Source organism: Podarcis raffonei, chromosome 6, assembly GCF_027172205.1.
Source record: "Podarcis raffonei isolate rPodRaf1 chromosome 6, rPodRaf1.pri, whole genome shotgun sequence".
Lineage (NCBI taxonomy): Eukaryota > Metazoa > Chordata > Lepidosauria > Squamata > Lacertidae > Podarcis > Podarcis raffonei.
This window is the reverse complement of record NC_070607.1, coordinates 66,510,231-66,529,468: the sequence shown is the minus strand read 5'-3', so window position 1 is coordinate 66,529,468 and position 19,238 is coordinate 66,510,231. Positions and strand designations below refer to the sequence as shown.

The following is a 19,238-nucleotide window of genomic DNA, read 5'->3' as shown; positions in this document are numbered from 1 at the left end:
ATGCCTTATTAATCATCATCCGCTTAGTAATAATAATTTGTACAGTACTTTAGTGTTGGATTATCTCAGTAATCCAGGCCTGCACAACTTGCCACTCGCCAAGTCAAATGCAGTCTATCTTCCTTTTAAAACATGGTTAATTAAATATATTAACACCCCCATAAGTTAAGTAAGTAGCAATTATTGTAAATGTTCATATCACCAAAATGATTCACAAAGCACTTAAGTGACATGATAATACATTTATAATTTTTATTGCGCGAGGTTGTGGTCACCAAGAACTTTTCAGAAGTGGATCCCTATCATTCTCCACCCTGTCTAACTGGAGAAAGTGAACCACAATCCGCACACATAGACGCAGGCACACAGAGACAATTGGAAACTGAATAGGTCAATGGGAGAGACAGGAATTCAACCCACTCATGAGCCTACTTATTAGGTGGTTCCAATTTCTATAGCTAGCAAAGCGATTAGTAGAAAGATAGGAACCGAACAAAAAAACTACAGGTGGTTTAGTTACTTCTAGAGCAGCAGATGGTGTGGAGGTAAAAAATAAAATTGCACAAACAGGTTGGGAGGAGGTGTCTCTCAGGCCAGAGGGGAAAGCCAAAGCAATGAAATATGATGGAGTGCCACCCTGAATGATGTATTGTGCACACCCTAGATCCTGCTTGCGAAATGCACTCATTCCAGTCTGTTACACACAAGTGGAAGAGAAAAACTTGGATAACCAGTAAAAATAAAATAAAATAAAATTTCCTCTGGATTTGAAATATTTCTTCCCTTCACTGCTTCATATTTTTCTTTGACACTTTCCCATTTCTTTCAGAAGGCACAGATGTCCAAGTGTCTATTTATTTATTTATTCATGCATGCATAAAATTTGTTATTTTGTATGCTCTCGTTAATCAATTGATCCAAAGACAGCTTTGTCATAATTTGATGAGGATGTGAAAATGAATTCAGACGTTTCTTCTCACACTCACACATAATTTTTTGGTCATCTTATAGTACAATCTATTGCATACTGCCCTGGTATCCACATGGCAGAATTGTTTAACAAAACAATTAAATAAACACACCTATGTCTGACATATTGTCTGACACTAGCCTCAATCACAGGCAAGTTTTAAAAAAACCCAATTTTTGTTCAACTGGCTGGTGTTATGAGAATGCATTTGACTCTGAAATTATCCAGTTCTGCATAAATCTCACTGCAAGGTTACTGGGGGGAAATGTTTCATGCTCAGTACAGATCCTCATTTATCTGTCTGGGTGGTATGATGCTTTAATCCCCAGATAAACAGACGATTCTCCTTCCTTCTCAGCTGGGCTGCAAAGAGTTTAGCTCTCAGTGGCGTCCCACGTCACTATTGCAGCTCAGCCAACCAGTTTCAGAGGATTCCCCGATGCAAGCAGTATGGGCAGAAGATTACAAAGATTTCCCTTTCCATCTCTCAGACTTATAATACTGGTGAAACAGGATTACCAGGGACAGCGTTATCATAGTACAATACATTTAGATGATGGCTATTTGAATGTTTTAACAGCAGCTTGGTAACCTGGCCCGGTCATGGGAAACTCAGACAGCCGTGGATTTAACCAACACCCAACATCTCCCATTATTCTTTCTCTCTTCCACCTCCTTTATTACTTGCACAGCATGATTCTTCTCTCATGTTTGCCTGAATCTGTCTGACTGCAGCATCACCGACTTTGAGTTTATACAGTACATTGTTAGGCGTGCCCTCTGCCATGAGTAGCCTTCATTCTCCCCAGCCTGTAAATTCCCTCGTTTACAAAAGATTTAACATGCTTCAGCAGTAGTCATTTCCATGACTAATTAAAGAAATATTTCTAATGAAACTAAGAAATACAGAAGCCGAGTGACACGTGTGTGCAATGAGAGAAGATGTTCTCCTGAGAATCTCTCCCTAGGTTACAGAATGTAATACGCAGCAGAGTTTCAGAAAGCAATGATGCCCATTCAGTTAGCTTCATAGGGGGCAGAGAAACAGCTTGAAGCCAGTTTTCACATTGAATTTGGGAGATAAGAGAGTGTGCATGCTCACACTATGCTCTGCATACACTTTGTGGCTGTGTGTGAAGAAAATGTCAGTTATGTGTGTTTCATTTTGTAGAAGAGACCAGGGAAAGAAGACATGATATGCACTCTGTCCTGAGACTTATTGCTGAGCACATGCTGTTGTTGCTGGGAAGGAGAGATCTTATGTTATGTTGTAGACTTCAATATCCCAAAGAGACAAAACCAACATAAAAGTTTCATTAATGAGAATGATCAAAGGATTGCTCAGAAGAGAAGGAAGCCTAAGGGAGAAACATGGTATGCAGTGTCCTATTGTCCCATCATCATGGTCTCCAGGATAGGAAGTTCCCCCACAGCTGGTGATTATTTAGGCAATCCAGGTTAGTGAAGGATGTGGTTCTTCTCCATTAGGGCAATGAGATTCATCTTTGGAGGGGTGTGTGCTCTCCATCTTCCTTGTTTGTTTACGAAGGCTACTGTTTTTGTTTTGAGGTTAGTGAGAGTGCCAAGGAAACCAAGCTGAGCTGGCTATTTCCTGTGACAGGAGGAGGAGTGTATGAGAAGCAGCTTGGGAAGGCAGTGAAAACCATCCTTAAATGTGACTTACACAAGGAAGAAGAGAGCAGGAGTTCTGCAACAATCTCTCAGCGGGAGGCACGAGGTGGACTGCACACAGCAATACTGGGAAGCTGCTGGGTGGAGAATGCTTGTGCATGTAGGATTGCAAATAGGGACTGGCTCAGGATTGAGCCAGAAAGGCAGGGATTGATTTTGAGTGGCAGGACAGCCATCTCAGTACAGTTTCCTTGGGTGCCTGATTAGAAGTTAAGCACACTTGCCTCCACACTGCTCCTAGTTTCATAGCTGATGTAATTTTTGAAAGAGATAAAAATAAAGTTGTGGTTTGTTTCTAGTCAAGTTCTGGTGCCCCTCCTTTATTACTCCACAATGCTGCTTGCTCTGTTGAAACATTGCTTCTGCTTGGCTCTGGCAAAATTCATGAGATCTTGACATACTATATAATATAAATGCACGAATACGGCAAAAATATAGTTCCATAAACGTCTTCAAGCATGACCAACAACTGAGCCTCAATTCGCCCCCCATGGTAATGGACTTGTAGCCTAGGCCATGTCCCTGCTTTACATGACTGCCCCCACCCCAAATCTAAGCAGATGATTGGGATCTGAGTCAATATATAGTTTTTAGAGTAAAATTGAGTTATGCTAAAGCTCAAAAACTACCAGGTGACTGTCTGGTGACATTAAATTCACAGATAATTAAAGATAGAATCCTACAGACCAATTTTAAGAAGAAGCTGCACATAGACAACCAAAGAATAATCATACTTAAAAAAATTCCAGCTCGAATTTTGAGAGAAAAAAATAATTATAAATTTTTGATGGAAGCATTAAAAAAACCCACAAGATCTGTTATAGATGGGAATACCCGGAAGGCATCTCATTCACATTTAATGGAAAGAAACAAAGATGTAGACACTCAAATGAGGCAAAAACATTCTGGGAAAGAAATAAGAAAAAGCTGAAAGCAAAGAGACCTGAACCAGATGAGGAAGAAAAAGGAATGGTGGGAGGATGAAGAGAACAGGATAAAGATAATCTTAAGGACTCTAAATAAAGCAGAGAAATGGATTTGACTTGGAACGTTAATGGACTGAATAATAAAAAGAAACGAAACGAAATAGAATATATTTTACAAAAACAAAATCTGGATATAATTTGTTTACAGAAAACATATGCTGCTAGAAGACATAAAAGCGTGTTAATAAATAAAAGATCAGGTTTGGACTTTGTTTTTTCGGATGAAAGCAAAGAAAGAGGCATGATAATGTATATAAAAGAAAAACTTGGAAAAAAAATATAAGGACAAAAAAGGACGAGTGATAGTGGTACAGGTATTGTCACAAGGGGAAAAAATAGTAATTGTGGGGATTTATGCACCAAATTTTTTAAAAATCGGAATTTTACAAAGAATTAGAGGGGGAAATGTTTGAATTTATGGACCAGAAAATAATATTAATAGGTGACTTGAATAGGGTAGTCTCCCTAGATATGGACAGAACAATAAGAAAATCAGATTCTAAAGAAGGGAGACTACCTATAATTTTTTTTCCAATGTGGTTGAGAATTTTAAATTGAATGATGTATGGAGATATAAACACTCGTTTGAAAGACAATTTACACATTTCTCAGAGCCTAATCAGTCTGCTGGAAGAACTGACTCAATATGGATCTCAGAAGAAATATTGATAAGAACAAGAAGGGCAGAAATACAACCTAGGACTCTCTTGGACCATAATCCAGTATATCTGCATTCAGATGGAGACTAAATGAAAGCTTATTGGACAGCCAATTGACCCTAGAAAAGGCAGAAATTTTTTTGAAGGACTATTTTGAAATAAATTTAAATCAAAATACAGATATAAATGTGACTTGGGACGCTAGCAAAGCTGTGATGTGGGGCTTCTTCATACAGCAGAGTGCTTACAGGAAAAAAGTAAGGGAAGAAAAAAGAAAAAAGAAAAGGGGGAAAAAGGAGATCATGGAAGAATTAATGGGAAATGGGAAAAAATTGATAAAGGCCCCCACCCCAAATCCAAGCAGATAATTGGGTTCTGAGTCAGTATATTCAGCAGCACATCATATAGCATAACAGTGACATATCATTCTTGTTTCAAATGAGTTATTGCCTTTCCAAGGAAGAAAGCTATTTTTGCTTTGTGAGGTACTCTGTAACAGAAGAGCCCCACCACTGTTTCTCCCCTTGCCCACCATCAGCATCCCATGGTTCTTAGAGAAAACCTTACCCCATGTCCCCAGTTGTTGCTCCCTGTGTGAGCTTTGGCATAGTAGGAACCACGGGCTGTTCCATAGCTGTGACCATCAGCCAGACCATCGTACATGGAACCTGGAAGCAGAGCAAAAGAATTAGGTGTAAAAAGGAGGCACTCTGAATCCTGATTTGATTGAATATTTCAGTGACTGAAGTTTAGTCTCTCGGGAAAATAAATCTCCCTCCCTCCACCCAATAGGTAAAGCACAATGGACTCAACAGTAATCAAGAAGATATGGATATGGCTGTACTAGGCACAATGTCTGCCCATTAACCTACATCAAGTGAGAACTAGTGGTGATCAGTCCATGCCAGTTTTGCAGGTGTTTGTTCACACGTCTGTTCCATCACACATTAATCTTCCAGTTTTAAAAATAATACATTTGCAAATTTCATATTTAAATTGTATTTAAACATGTATTTAAATATGTGCTGTATTTTATTACAAAATGCACATATTTTATCTCAATGTGCACATTTCTAAATGCATGTTGTCCTAAAATATCTTTTCTTTACACATCTGGTACATTTATTGAGCTAAAAATTATGTCATAAAATTAAAATACAGTGGTACCTCAGGTTAAGAACTTAATTTGTTCTGGAGGTCTGTTCTTAACCTGAAACTGTTCTTAACCTGAGGTACCACTTTAGCTAATGGGGCCTCCTGCTGCCGCACCACCGGAGCATGATTTCTGTTCTCATCCTGAAGCAAAGTTCTTAACCTGAGGTACTATTTCTGGGTTAGTGGAGTCTGTAACCTGAAGCGTCTGTAACCCGAAGTACCACTGTAAATGCAAAATCTGAGGAATAATTATGTTCCAAAATCTGTGTTCCAATATCTGTGTCTTGGAAATATTAATTTGGCTGGTTCACTTAAAAATGAATGAAAAGCTCAATATGAATAAGGCTGATAGGATTTATTCCTTAGTTTGAAAAAATAGATCTGCTTGCTAGCACATATTGTTCTCTCACAGAAGTCTGGAGTGGAGAAATGCCTGCCAATGAATCCTTACCAACTGCGCTCATTTACACAATTTTCACTTTGCTTCTGTTTGAATTTTTTGCACAGTGTGCAATTACTGACCAATGCCTTCTTTACCTTCTTCATCCACAAAAATGGGAAGCTGTCAAAATGGTAATATTTAACTGTTAAGGCAGCATAATGTAAACTAATGTCCAAAATTATGAGAAATGGGGCATGCAACAACTGCTTCAGAGGAAGTGCACATGAAGTCAACAGTTAATCAAAGTCCATTGTATGCAATGACATTTTACTCCAATGAAATGTTAAGTTAGGTCCATTAATTTCAAAGAGTCAACTCTGAGTAAAATGTCGTTGACTACTACCCACTGAGTTTCAGTTATTAGCAATCAACAACAAATTAGCAACAAAGTCCAACTCAGAATAGACCAATTAAAATTAATAGAACTAAGTAATACTCATTCATTTCAATGACTCTCCTCTGTGTAGGATGAGAATTGGATACAACCCATGCTCCACATAGGGTTGGGGCACCACTAATGACTACTTCATATGTGGCCAAACTAAACATAAAATTCTAAAAGAGAAACATGTTCTATTTGTGGCCTCTAAGGTCAAACCATGAGCAAAGGAATGAAGTCTTCCTGGTGCATACATCTGAAAGAGCCCCAATGATGCTGCAAATAACTGTGGGTGATGTCCAGCATTAGTCATGCTCAAAATAGACCCACTCAAATAATTAAAGTAATTTACATCCATTGATTCCAATGGCTCTACCCTGAGTATGACTTAATTGGACCTTGTCCTATAATTTAACACTCCTGATGCAGAAATTGTGTATTTGCTGTTGCAGATAATTGTTCCTGAACTGGAACAAATATCAATGGATCAATAGGGGGGAAATAATCATTGGATGCCCAAGCCTTTCTGCAATTAAGCTAATTGTGCATACGACACACAGCAATTATTTAGACGTGCATTATACTTCTCATACAAGTCTGGGTTTTTGAACAAGAACACAACATGATGCACAATTATGTCAGTTGTGAGTGGAAACACAAATAAATGTTGAACAGTTATTCAAATGTCCATTGAGGGGGGCGGAAACATGTCTTATAATGCCAGTATGTAAGAAGTTAATGGGACATCCATAAAGAGCTTAGTAAAGCAATATAATGTTTACTGCTTTGTTGATATATATATATATATATATATATATATATATATATATATATATATATGAGAGAGAAGCTGAGAATGTTGCCACACAACCTCTCTCTCTCTCTCTCTCTCTCTCTCTCTCTCTCTCTCTCTCTCTCTCTCCCCCTCCCTCTCTCTCTCTCTCTCTCTCTCTCTCTCTCTCTCTATATATATATATAATTTAATTAAACCTTCAGCCATCTTTTGTTCTAGGAGGTTGTTCTTTGGCTGAGGGCACCCTTCTGCCCAACAGCAGAAGTGCTCCGTAGAAGGGGAAGAGAAGGTGGAGTTTCATTACAGGCTTAGCAAGTTTCTTCAGCCCAGAGCACTTTTGCACCAGCTTTTTGCAAGTGTATTATTTAGCTCTATGAGAACAGGGAAACCCATTTGAAATTAGACATGCTAGAAGGAGGAAGGAGGCTGGGTTAATTCCATTCTCAAAGTGCCTGGATGTACTATGCTGAGAAAGCCTGCGCGGAACGTTGATTACATGTAGTATAATGCTCCCAGGGCAAGGGCTAAGTATGGGCTAGTGATACTAACTGCTAATACTAAGCAGGTTTGGGTTGGGTCACTGCCTGCAAGGGAGACTACCTGGGCATTCTGTGTAAGTTGCCTTGAAAGGATGGAAGAAAAGTGGAATAGAAATGGATGGAATGTAGTAAAATAAAATAATGGAGCAGCTTCACAGTTTTCTGTGGCATTCATGTTTGTTGGGGAAACAGCTTGATGTTTTTGCTACAGAAAATATATAAAAGAGGAACTGGGCCTCCAAATTAGGGAAGGGAGGAATTCACACTTCTGAAAACTATATGCAAACTGAAACACCACTATTCTTCGAAATTCATTCTCAAGATTTTGTGATGTAGTTCTTCAATCTAGAAATGGGTACACAAGTGTGTACAGTGGGGAAAGATGCACAAAAATGCACCTGTTAGTGATAACTACACACAAAAATGCTTTATTACAAGGAAAACTGCATGGAAATATGTGCAAATTCAGCAAAATTGCACACAAAAATGTGCACTTAAATGATGATGTATTTTGGTGAGGCCTTGAAAAAAAAAGCATGCAGATGTGTTGAAATCAAACTTAATGTAAGAAAAATAAGAAACTGAGAGAAACTGAAATTGGCAGATGTCTCCATTTCCTACAAATACAAAGTAGACACATTCAGGGATTCCTGACTCATTGCATTTGCCTGGCAGAAGTCTCCAAGCGCTTCAAGGAATGCATCTGACTTTCACATTTCACATACCCACAGAGCAAGCCCTAGTATAACTACAGTGGTATCTCAGGTTAAGTACTTAATTCGTTCCAGAGGTCCGTTCTTAACCTGAAACTGTTCTTAACCTGAAGCACCACTTTAGCTAATGGGGCCTCCCACTGCTGCTGCGCTGCCGGAGCACAATTTCTGTTCTCATCCTGAAGCAAAGTTCTTAACCCGAGGTAATATTTCTGGGTTAGTGGAGTCTGTAACCTGAAGCGTCTGTAACCTGAGGTACCACTGTATAGCAAACACTATTGCTACATAAACAATGAAATAACTATAAGGCTGCAATCCCAGCCCCACTTACATGTGAGTAAGCCACACTGGATTCAACAACTTCTGTGCAGTTGTCCTTAGGATTATGCTGTAAACCAGGGAACTAGCTAGTTGTCTTTGAGGAAATCATTGTCTCTTGCCCTAACCTCCTTCACTGGTTGCTGTTGTAAGGCAAAAATGCTGTTTCGGTATCCATTTTCTAGTCCGCAGTTATGCTAATGGGCACAGAACCCACTCTGCATTTTTTCTGCACATGGAACTCTGATGGGTTATCAATACTGCAGATTAATTTGTAGTGCTGTGTATTTTCTGAACATGATCCCCATTCACAAATATCTTAAACCTGATATAAATTCAATGCTAAAGCACATTGCCTCTGTGGGGTGGGAATAGGGTCACAGGACCAGTATATAAAACAGCATTTTCTCCTTCTCTTGCTCTCTTAGGTAGTATACCTGAAGGAGTGTCTCCACCCCCATCGTTCAGCCTGGACACTGAGGTCCAGCGCCGAGGGCCTTCTGGTGGTCCCCTCACTGCAAGAAGTGAGGTTACAGGCAACCAGGCAGAGGGCCTTCTCGGTAGTGGCACCCGCCCTGTGGAACGCCCTCCCATCAGATGTCAAGGAAATAAACAACTATCTGACTTATAAAAGACATCTGAAGGCAGCCCTGTTTAGGGAAGTTTTTAATGTTTGATGTGTTATTCTGTTTTTAGTGTTCTGTTGGGAGCTGCCCAAAATAATAATAATAATAATAATAATAATAATAATAATAATAATAATAATAAAATTTATAGAAATAGATTGGCCTTATAAACCACACTCACACATTTCTTTGCCCTAGTCCTCTGGGAATAATTTTATAAGGCAAAACTCTTCTGATATGTATGTGATGCTATAATCACATACAGGACTTTGTGTTCATTTCATCAGGTTCCCACAAGTAATCCACCAGGTGTCACACATACATGAAAACATTTGGGTTCTCATGGGAGAAACAATGTTATCATTTTATCCTAATTGACACCTAGTGAACCATGTATGGTCCCAACATGCAATAAAGTGGGTCCTGTTTCCCACTCAGACACTGTCAATGAGAACTATACTGGTTCATTCATAATCATCTTTCCTGTGTGCACCATAATGCCAATAGAGAGAAAAATATATGGCACAACTCAACCCACTCACTTAGATACTGTAATGCATAATCCCTTGTAGAAGCAAGGTCTTTGATATACAGACAGATGCTCACAAGGTTCTGGAGTGTGGAAGACTAGGGTTGCTGATCAGCCAGATTTTACAGGCCCTGTCAGAACTGAAGGATGCCAGACAAACCTAAAAAAGAAAACTTCAGCAGAGTAATTTCTGCTGTTCAATTTCATAGAACAGTGTAATAAAGCAATGTGCTGTGAATGTAAATATATGTCAAGTTTGCAGCACTGTGTAGGGATCTGCCCCTTAATAAGAAGTGCATGGAGGTGGCTGGTGCCATTTTGCAAGTTGCATGTGTTAAGTCTGCACATATGTGCACTGTTCCTCTCTGTCACCATTCAGCTGAGAAAGCCAGTCCAGAGGAGAACTCAACCCCCTTCCACTAAGTTGAGTCTTATCTTTTCTCCCACTTAACCTCTCAGTGTGGTATCCCATTGGAGGGGTGGACCGAGAATAAGATGTAAAAATCTAGACAAATCTTTTGCATGCTGGCATGCGCAATCTGGATAGATGATGATGATGATGACTATTCTCATTACTATTATTATTGCTTTCTGCTTTATCTGTGAACTAAGATGGCATTCATCATCAGAAATGAGCAACCACAAAGTGAAACAACAAAACCAGAAACTAAAAGAGACAAACAACTTGATCCCTTTTCAAAAACATTGCTACTTGTCGAAGAAAGAGGCGATTAGCCTGAATTGCCAGAATTTCTGAAAACAAATATTGGCATGCCGACTTGTGTTTGTACTTTGCAGCATACCTATAGCTCCGGATTGCTGTGTGTGTGTTTTATAAAGACGTGTGTCTATGCAGCTGGTTAACCTTATCTTTGAAAAGGAAAGCGATAGACAAAGGTTAAGCTACAGTTAATGTTTAGAAAGATATCAGCTGTCCAGGAATCCTGATGGTACTGAAGGAAAGGACACACATTTGGAATCTCACATGTGGGCATTCTCCACACCTTTCTAGAATTACTAGAATTCATTTTTGTTATCAGCTGACAGTAATTGATGTTGTGAGCGCCAAGTATTTTGTATGGTGCAATCCTCTACTCATTTACCTGGGTCCCACTGAAGCCAACTGGGCTTACATCTGAATAGACATGTATAATATTGCACTGCAGGGCTCTCATGAGACCCCCAGTGACTCTGCATTTTTAAAACCCTGGTTAAAAAAATCAAACATTTAAAAGTAGCAACACAGTGCTATAGTGTGTTATTAGTGCATTTAACATGAAAAATGAAGAGAGGTGCACAGGGAGTGATTCATTATCCCAGTGCATTTCTGAATAAAAGAAAGATTGCAATAACTAAAAGCAAAAGGGACTAAAATGCACTTTGAAAGCAAAACTCTTAAAGAGGGTTGTAAAATATGTAAATGGCCAGCATTTGGGGAAACAAATGTTATTTCTCTTTAAAAGTCCTAAACTATGCACAAATGTTATGAGGCAATGAGCACTCGAAAGATGTTGATCTTTGAAGCCTAAGAGACTTTGACACTATTTAAATTCTTAACATATCAAAAAATTACCTATATGGATTTTCAGCTTAAATTATATGGTGTTGTGGATGTTCTACACAATTTTCACCTCATGCTACTTGCCTGTGTTGTTGTTGTTGTTGTTGTTGTTGTTGTTGTTGTTGTTGCAGAGCCATGAAATGGCATTACTATCTAAGGATCCCCCTCACAATTTGGGAAAGGGCTCAATCCCCAACATCTCTAGGTAGGGCTGGGAGAGAACCCTGTCTAAAATCCCGGAGAGTCGCTTCCAGTTAGTGTAGCCATTACTGAACTAGGCAGACCGATGGCATGACTCAATATAAGACAGCTTCATATGTTCCTATTCTGCACATGAACCATATAGCATTGACCAAGGTGTGCCATATTGTCTCCAAATGTGCAGAGAGTCTGAGTTTATGTGCTGCAGTTTCATCCCTTGCAGCCATGATAGGCAGTACATCTACATTCCCAAGCATTAGTAAAGATCTGACCTCTCCTACTCCTCTCTAGCTGTAAATCTGGAAGATACCAATCAAGGAAGCATGATGATACTTTCTGTCTACAGTGGTACCTCGGATTACAAACACCTTGGGTTACAAGCACTTCGGGTTACAGACTCCGCTAACCCAGAAGCAGTACCTCAGGTTAAGAACTTTGCCCCAGGATGAGAACAGAAATCGCGCACTGGCACTGCAGCGGCAGTGGGAGGCCCCTTTAGCTAAAGTGGTAACTCAGCTTAAGAACAGTTTCAGGTTAAGAACAGACCTCCAGAATGAATTAAGTTCGTAACCAGAGGTACCACTGTACTTAGTTCACATACTTCTTTTCTTTTTGCCTTTGTCATTAGTAACACTTTCCAGAAAAATAAACAAATACTTTATGGATTCCTTTCATTAATATGAGGGGTTGCAAGTACCACCAATATTATTATTGTTCAGCATCTAAAAATTATACTAATCTGAACAATGGGGGGGGACCTGCTTTGAAAAGGTTACGCTTCATATGTATATACAACCAATTGACAACTGAGCAAACCTACAAAGCCTAGTGTGTGTTGCAGTGAATGCAAATACATTATATTAATGTGGAACGTCAATTGCACAAAGGAGAGGTGGAGATGGGTGGGGCCAGGTTAGCACTACAGAGCCACTACCATTCTTGTTGCGTTATGGGTAAGATTCAGCAAGACATATGCACTCAATTTCCATTTATTTCAATGGTTCAAATTCCGTCGTTGAAATTTTCCCATGGAAGCCAAAGAAGCATTGCAAGTGCTTACATTTGGCCTGATAGATGTAAAAATATAAAGTATAATATATATGCTTAAAAGAGGTAGTATACAGATTCACACTTCAGGAAGACAAGATTGGCTATTGGCCAAATACTCATTTTCCGAGAGTATAATATATATAATATTATACATATACAAAGTATAATACCTTTTTACCTTTAATATGTAAAATGAACCTAAGATGCCACTGATCAGTGACAAGCAACTCCTTAAAAGAAAGGCTAAGAAAAAACCCAAAATATGTCTTCCTTAAATTCACAAATCTTGATTTTATTCTGTTTAATAGCCATTTACATCATTGGAAGCTCACGTTTATTGACTGATGAATGACCAAGGCAAAATCCTCCTTCCCTCTCTCCTTGTACATTGATGCAAACTGCCGTTGCTCACCAAAGATGCTATCCTGCTACCATGCTTTCCATTTACAGAATTTCCATTTATCTGTCTTGTTCAACATTATCTACATTGTTCAACAAGCTATCTACCATGATAACAGTTAATCTAAAACCAATCATCATGACATCATGACACACGAATGTTTCCTATTATCCAGGGACTATTAAAATGTCTATAAAAACTGAGTTTGTGACAGCTTTCTGAAGATTAATGGACTTTATTACCCTTATGAATCTATCCATTGAGAAAAAACTGTGTTATTTCCTTTTCTGCAACGACGTCGGTCACCTATGTCTACTCCAATGTAATAATTCTGTTCCTAATTATAATTTTTACTTCTATGATAGATGCTCAATTCGGATTCCACTTCTTTTGCACTTTATGTTAGCAGCCCTTCAGGCAGGCAGGCTGCCAGCAACAGCTATTTCTCTGCAATTTCTTATCTGTATTCCATCAGCACTCTAGAGAGATTGCCATCCAATTTTAGCAACTTACTGTTGCTCAGATGTTAGTTACACAACCACTTTATGAACTTTACATCCAGCAAATACTATCCTGCCATAAATCATAAGTTTGCAATGTACAATTAATTTGAAAAGGGTGTGTATCCCTTATCCAGCCTAAAAAAGAATTCTTTTGGGGTGTTGGTATTTTCTGGACAACATCTAATAGAAGACCAATGCATGAAACCATTTTGTTTCTCAGGAACAGAAAGTCTGTGGGGTTCATCTACAACTACTAAAGGAGATTATGTTAGAAAGCAGATGACATATTTTCACTAAAGGTTTACTCAGAGTAGATCTACTGAAATTAATGGACCCAAGTTAGCTGTGTTCATTAATTTCAACGAGCCTACGCTGCATAGGACTATCATTGTGTCAAAATAGAAATATTGATTCTTTTAGAAAACATGCAATAATTTTATTCAATTTAATGTAAATTATAGAAATAAATGTTTTGGGCTACTGCTCAAAATAAATGTGTAAATAAGACAGTTGATGGATTTAAGATACTGTACAGTGTTTTCTGTTTTTGCTAGATACCATCCGCCTAGCTGATCCCACTAAGCCATCATTCTTACATAAAAAGTAGACCTAACATAATAAACACAAATTCCAGTTGTTGCTGTATTGGTATCCTGAAATGCCCCTTTAAACATGCAGGGTGCTTCCAGGTGGGTATTTATTGTGGGATGACATGCTCTTCACATGTGCAATTATTTTATTTTATTTCATTTTAATTTTTGTGGCATCCATGCAACATTGTTGACATCAAAATGCCAGCAAGTACTTTTCCTCATTTAATCCAGATTTACTCTTCCCTGTGGACAATCCAATAAATTATTTTAAAAACAAAAAACTTGTGGAGTTTTTTTTCTTTGCGACAGGAGTTTCAATTATATCTCAATGGCTGTTTAAAATATTAAGCTCTCATCTGGAAGCGCTGATGCCCTTCTTCTCCACAACACAGAGTTATGTGTCTCTTTTCCCAGTGCTTTTCCTAAAACTGAAAAGCTGTGGAAAGCTGTGGTTGGAAGCTGATGAATAATGAGGGTGGGACTGCTTTAACCCTTCCCTCCCTGCCATTTGTGCTTCAACCCCAAGTTCCTTTCCCACTCATATTGGAAAAGAAATGAGGAGTCGGTCACAAGGAGATGAGCAACTCAAAGGAATGATCCTTAGCATATCCCATAAGATCAGAAAACAGCTTGTGGGGAGGGGGCAATTTTTGGTAGACAAACTAAAGGAGCGTGGAATGGGGAAATGAATACTTCACTTTCACACTCTGCAGCTCTCAAATAAAGCCACATTAGACTGCTTTTTATTTTAAAAAGACAAAATTCTGCCTCAGATGCATATGTGATCAAAAAGAAAGAAAGTGTGAGCCATGTCTTTCAGAGTTCTCCTTGATACCCAAAACCAAAGCTGAGAACATCTGATGTTTTATTCAATCTGTGCTGCAACTACGCGCTCCTGTTTTCAAAGACTAAGGTTGCTGGTACGAGCTTTTCAGAGCAAACCAAGTACCCCAAGTTTATGAAAGGCAATTCATATATTATTTTCCAACTTGGAAATCAATCTATTCGCTGGAAAAAATGTGAAAGGTCAAGTGGGATTTTAACACCCAACAAATGTGCTGGGTCATGGTAAATATCTTCTCCTCAGCACGTATATCAAGAGCAAATAATTTTTTCACCCAATCTCTCAAACGTTAAAAAGTCATATGCAAAGTGTCTTTCCAGAAGTTCGCTGTTGAACTTCAACACCGATCAGTCCAAGCCAGCACAACCAGTGGTCAAGGATGAGAGCCCAGAACATCCAAGGGGCCTTGATCTAAGTAACTGTTATTTATCTCTTGAATAAAAATGGTCACATTTCTAAAAACTGGCTAAGCCACTTTCCCGTAACACTTAACCAACCAACTGAAGTCTTAACTATAACAGAAGTTGCTTACAAAGGATAGTCTTGATGCAAAAGATATGAGTTACAAGGAGCACACTGTTCTATCAAACCCAGTTGTGAATAAACAGGCGACCTATTTAATCCCAGGAGGATTGTTTGGGGTACAATTATTTGTTTATAAGTGTCTTTAAATTGCCTAATATAAACCGAAAAAACTCTCTAAGTGTTATACAAAATAGCATTAAACCAACAAAACAGTACAATAAAAACAGAGACAAAAAACATTAAAAACCCATAAAACCCTATTAAATAAAAATAGATGAAAACAGGAATTCAGAAATGACAGTCCAAATCTTGTGGGTCAGGGAACGTTTGGGTAAAAAGGTATGTCATCACAGGAAGTCTGAAGCTGCTAACAGATGATGCTTTGTGTATGACGGACAGAAGGGCATTCTGCACTGCAAGGTCAATGACAGAAAAAGCCTGTTTTGGGGTCACCACCCTGTGATATTTGATAGGGTCAGAGCCCCAAGTAAACTTTCCTCAGATGATCCAAGTGATCTTACTGGTCTATGCAGCAACAGGCAATCCTTCACGTAACCTGAAATCTTTCATGTAACATAACATCAAGGGGTTTATATCCACACTCAGTTGTTCATAGCTTTGCTGAGTGACCATAGGCAAATCCTTTTGCCTTGCTATGCATAGAGGATACACAGAGGATAACCTTTCCTGGTAGAATCCTTTGCTATTTTGATCATGGAATATATGGCTATCAATGAAAGAAATGCCAAAGACAATTGCTTCTTGTCACACATTACTTCACTCTTTGCTTTTAATGGAGTCTTATCCTTTCCGAAATGAGCTGAAATTTACAGGGCCATGGGTCTGACTCTCAAGTCTGAGATATGAAGGACAAATTATCTCACACAGAGATAAGATGTTAAGACACAACTCCACGGTGTTCTTCAGCCAAGTGTCCTGCCATGCAGATAAGAGTAGCATGTTTTGTTGGCTATCCCTAGGGACCAGCAGGGATATAATGCACAACTACTTAGCATTCTGCTTCATTTTAGGGTTCTTAATTCACATAGTTAGTTACTTCTCACAATCTCCCTACAATGCATACAATCTGCTGGAGTAGTTTTAAGTATAAATTCCTCAAGACATGAGTCATTAAAATACAAAGTACATCTATAAATGTGGTTTTAGCCTGAATGATTCACTCCCAAAGATTTTCAAAAGAAGAAGCAGCAGCAGCATGAAATCATGAAACTTCACTGTCTCATACAAAAAGAAGGTGTGTGCTAAAGTGCTCCCAAATTAGATTTTTAAAAACCTCATTCTTTGAATAACAATGTCATGAACTGGGGAGACAGAGGCCAGGGGTTTGCTCAATAATCTTAGAGCACTAATTAAGAACAGTGATGTAAAAAAGCACAAAGCCACACACTTTGCTTAATTGATATGTGTGTATGTGTGTTTTTCAAGATCATTTGCAGTTTGACACACGAGCTGTAAAATAAAAACCAGGGGGTGGTTAAATCCAACTAAGTTATACTTCTGGAGGTACCATTGAAATCAATAGACTTGGGTTATGTAAATCTATTGGTTTCAGTGCGTCTGCTCTGTGAATGACTAATGTTGAATATTCTTTCACTGTCTGGAAAGTTACAGAGTACTTAGATCAGTGGTGCAAATAAGTAGTAACAACATTCTCTGTTTGACAGTCACAGCAGATCTATGGACATGCCTTAATTTCAACTGGACAACTTTCCTGCTGGGGTGCATACCATTTCCAATTTGTAGATAAATAGACTTGAAATGCTGTCAAGACTCCAGATAATATCAAACCCTTGGATCTAAGTTAAATTGTTCATTACAAATCTCATTGGTTTTAGTGGGAATTGCTTGACTTCTATGATTCCATGACTCTAAATTGGAATAGTTTCCTCTCTTGCTGAAGTCTGTGGAATTTATCTGTGGTTAACTTTCGCAAAATTGTACCAGTCATTCACGATAGAATTACGGGAATCTTGAGGATGAAACTGGCTAGAAGATGTTCAGCTCCAACCTACTTCATCTCAAAGCAGAAGCATTTGCTCTTAGCACCACCTTGCAATTCCAAATCAACCTACACAATCCAAATCAAAGTCCTTCAGCTTAACTAGATTCCCATGGCCTATCTTGAAACCATTTCGGCACTAAGCTGCAAAACTACTGAGACTGGGATCCCCAAATCCCTAGTTATCCCTCAAGATGTTGCAAAACTTCCTTGGTATCACCACAACACAACCTGCCAAGAAAACCAAATGACACCAGCTGTATTGACTCCAATGGACAATGCCCAATACCACACATTCTTAAGCTCAAAGAGGCATCAGATGGGCAAGCGTTGTATAGCCAAATTTCTCACACTCAGCGGTCATCCCTTGTTAATCAAGCAGTGATAGGTATTTACCTCGGTTGGAGTGGCCTGCTGCATTCGATGCTGATGAAAGGGAGGTCTTTTGCTTTTGCCGTTTCACCGTCATCATCACCTGCTCCTGGACCCTTTGTTTTCCTGTCCCCCTAGTTTTCAGCTTGTGATCCGAGGGCAACGCTAGAGTAGAATTGGCCTGGTCCTGGAAGCACTCATAAGCCAGTGCTGTTTTCAGTGGAGAAGGAGAGTGAAGCATGGTTGCAGATGGGGTGGCAGTGGGTGGGATGTCACCTGTCTCTCTTTTGCGACTTAAAAAACAAAACAGAAACAGCAGTACCAAAAAAAAAAAAAGGTCTTGTTCAGGTGTAGAATGTCAGGGAGCCCTCCTTGCCATACGTCCGTCTGCTGACAGCTTCTCTTTCCCCACACTCTGCTCTCCTGTGTGTGAGTGAGCAGGCACGCCCTCTGCTAGACTGGATATACAGCCTGAAGACTATGTCTGCACACACCCACTTCTGTACTCTGCTTGCAGATCTAAGGCAACACAAGACACTCATCCAGGTGCAAGAGAGCTGGCGACCGCATTGTTGCTGCTATTTAAGTGACTGTGCTTTGAAAAGTTAACATAAATGTAGCAAAGGATTAGCAACCATGGCAGGTGGGCAGTGTGGGGTAAAACGTAACATTGAGGTTGCGTCCTACATAATTTTATCTTCGCCTTTCTATCGCTGACAAAAATGATTGCTCTGAATAATTTTAATTTTGGCAAGTTTCCCTCATTGCACCTGGTTAATACCTCCTACACTGAATAGGGATGGGCAAATCTGTCAATTGCAGTTTTTCCTTTTTCCATTTTTGTTCAGTTCTCCACATTTCTGTATCAGTTAGTGAATATTTCAGTCCTTGTGAACATTCAGCAGCATTTTACTGCAAGTTTCTCCTAATATGCATGTCTTTGCATGAAATTCTGCCTAATACATATATTTCTGCAAAGCCATTTCCCCTAATATAATGCATTTTTGTGTGCTGTTTTCAAGAATATATGCGTTTTTATGTTCACGTTACCCAAGTATATGCATTTTGTGTACACATCCATTGATTGGCTGAAAAACTGCTGCAAAATTTGGAGAAGCCTACGCCCACCTAGCAGTTCGAAAGCACCCCTAAGTGCAAGTAGATAAATAGGTACCGCCTTATAGTGGGAAGGTAAACGGCGTTTCCGTGCGCTGCTCTGGTGCTGGCTCGCCAGAGCAGCTTCGTCACGCTGGCCACATGACCCGGAAGTGTCTCCGGACAGCGCTGGCCCCCGGCCTCTTAAGTGAGATGAGCGCACAACCCTAGAGTCGGACACGACTGGCCCGTACGGGCAAAGGTACCTTTACC

General features: G+C 39.3%; 1 protein-coding gene across 1 annotated transcript in view; it reads right to left on the bottom strand.

Moving 5' to 3' along the window:
- PKP1 (plakophilin 1) overlaps positions 1 to 18,354 on the bottom strand; it is a 43,627-nt gene extending 25,273 nt beyond the window's left edge. The window contains exons 1-2 of the mRNA XM_053393658.1: positions 17,895 to 18,354; positions 4,875 to 4,975 (exon numbers count right to left, since the gene is read on the bottom strand). Coding sequence (XP_053249633.1) covers positions 4,875 to 4,975; positions 17,895 to 18,111 — 318 coding nt within the window. The 5' untranslated portion in view covers positions 18,112 to 18,354. The remainder of the gene's footprint in view (positions 1 to 4,874; positions 4,976 to 17,894) is intronic.
- Between the last annotated feature and the right edge of the window lie 884 nt (positions 18,355 to 19,238).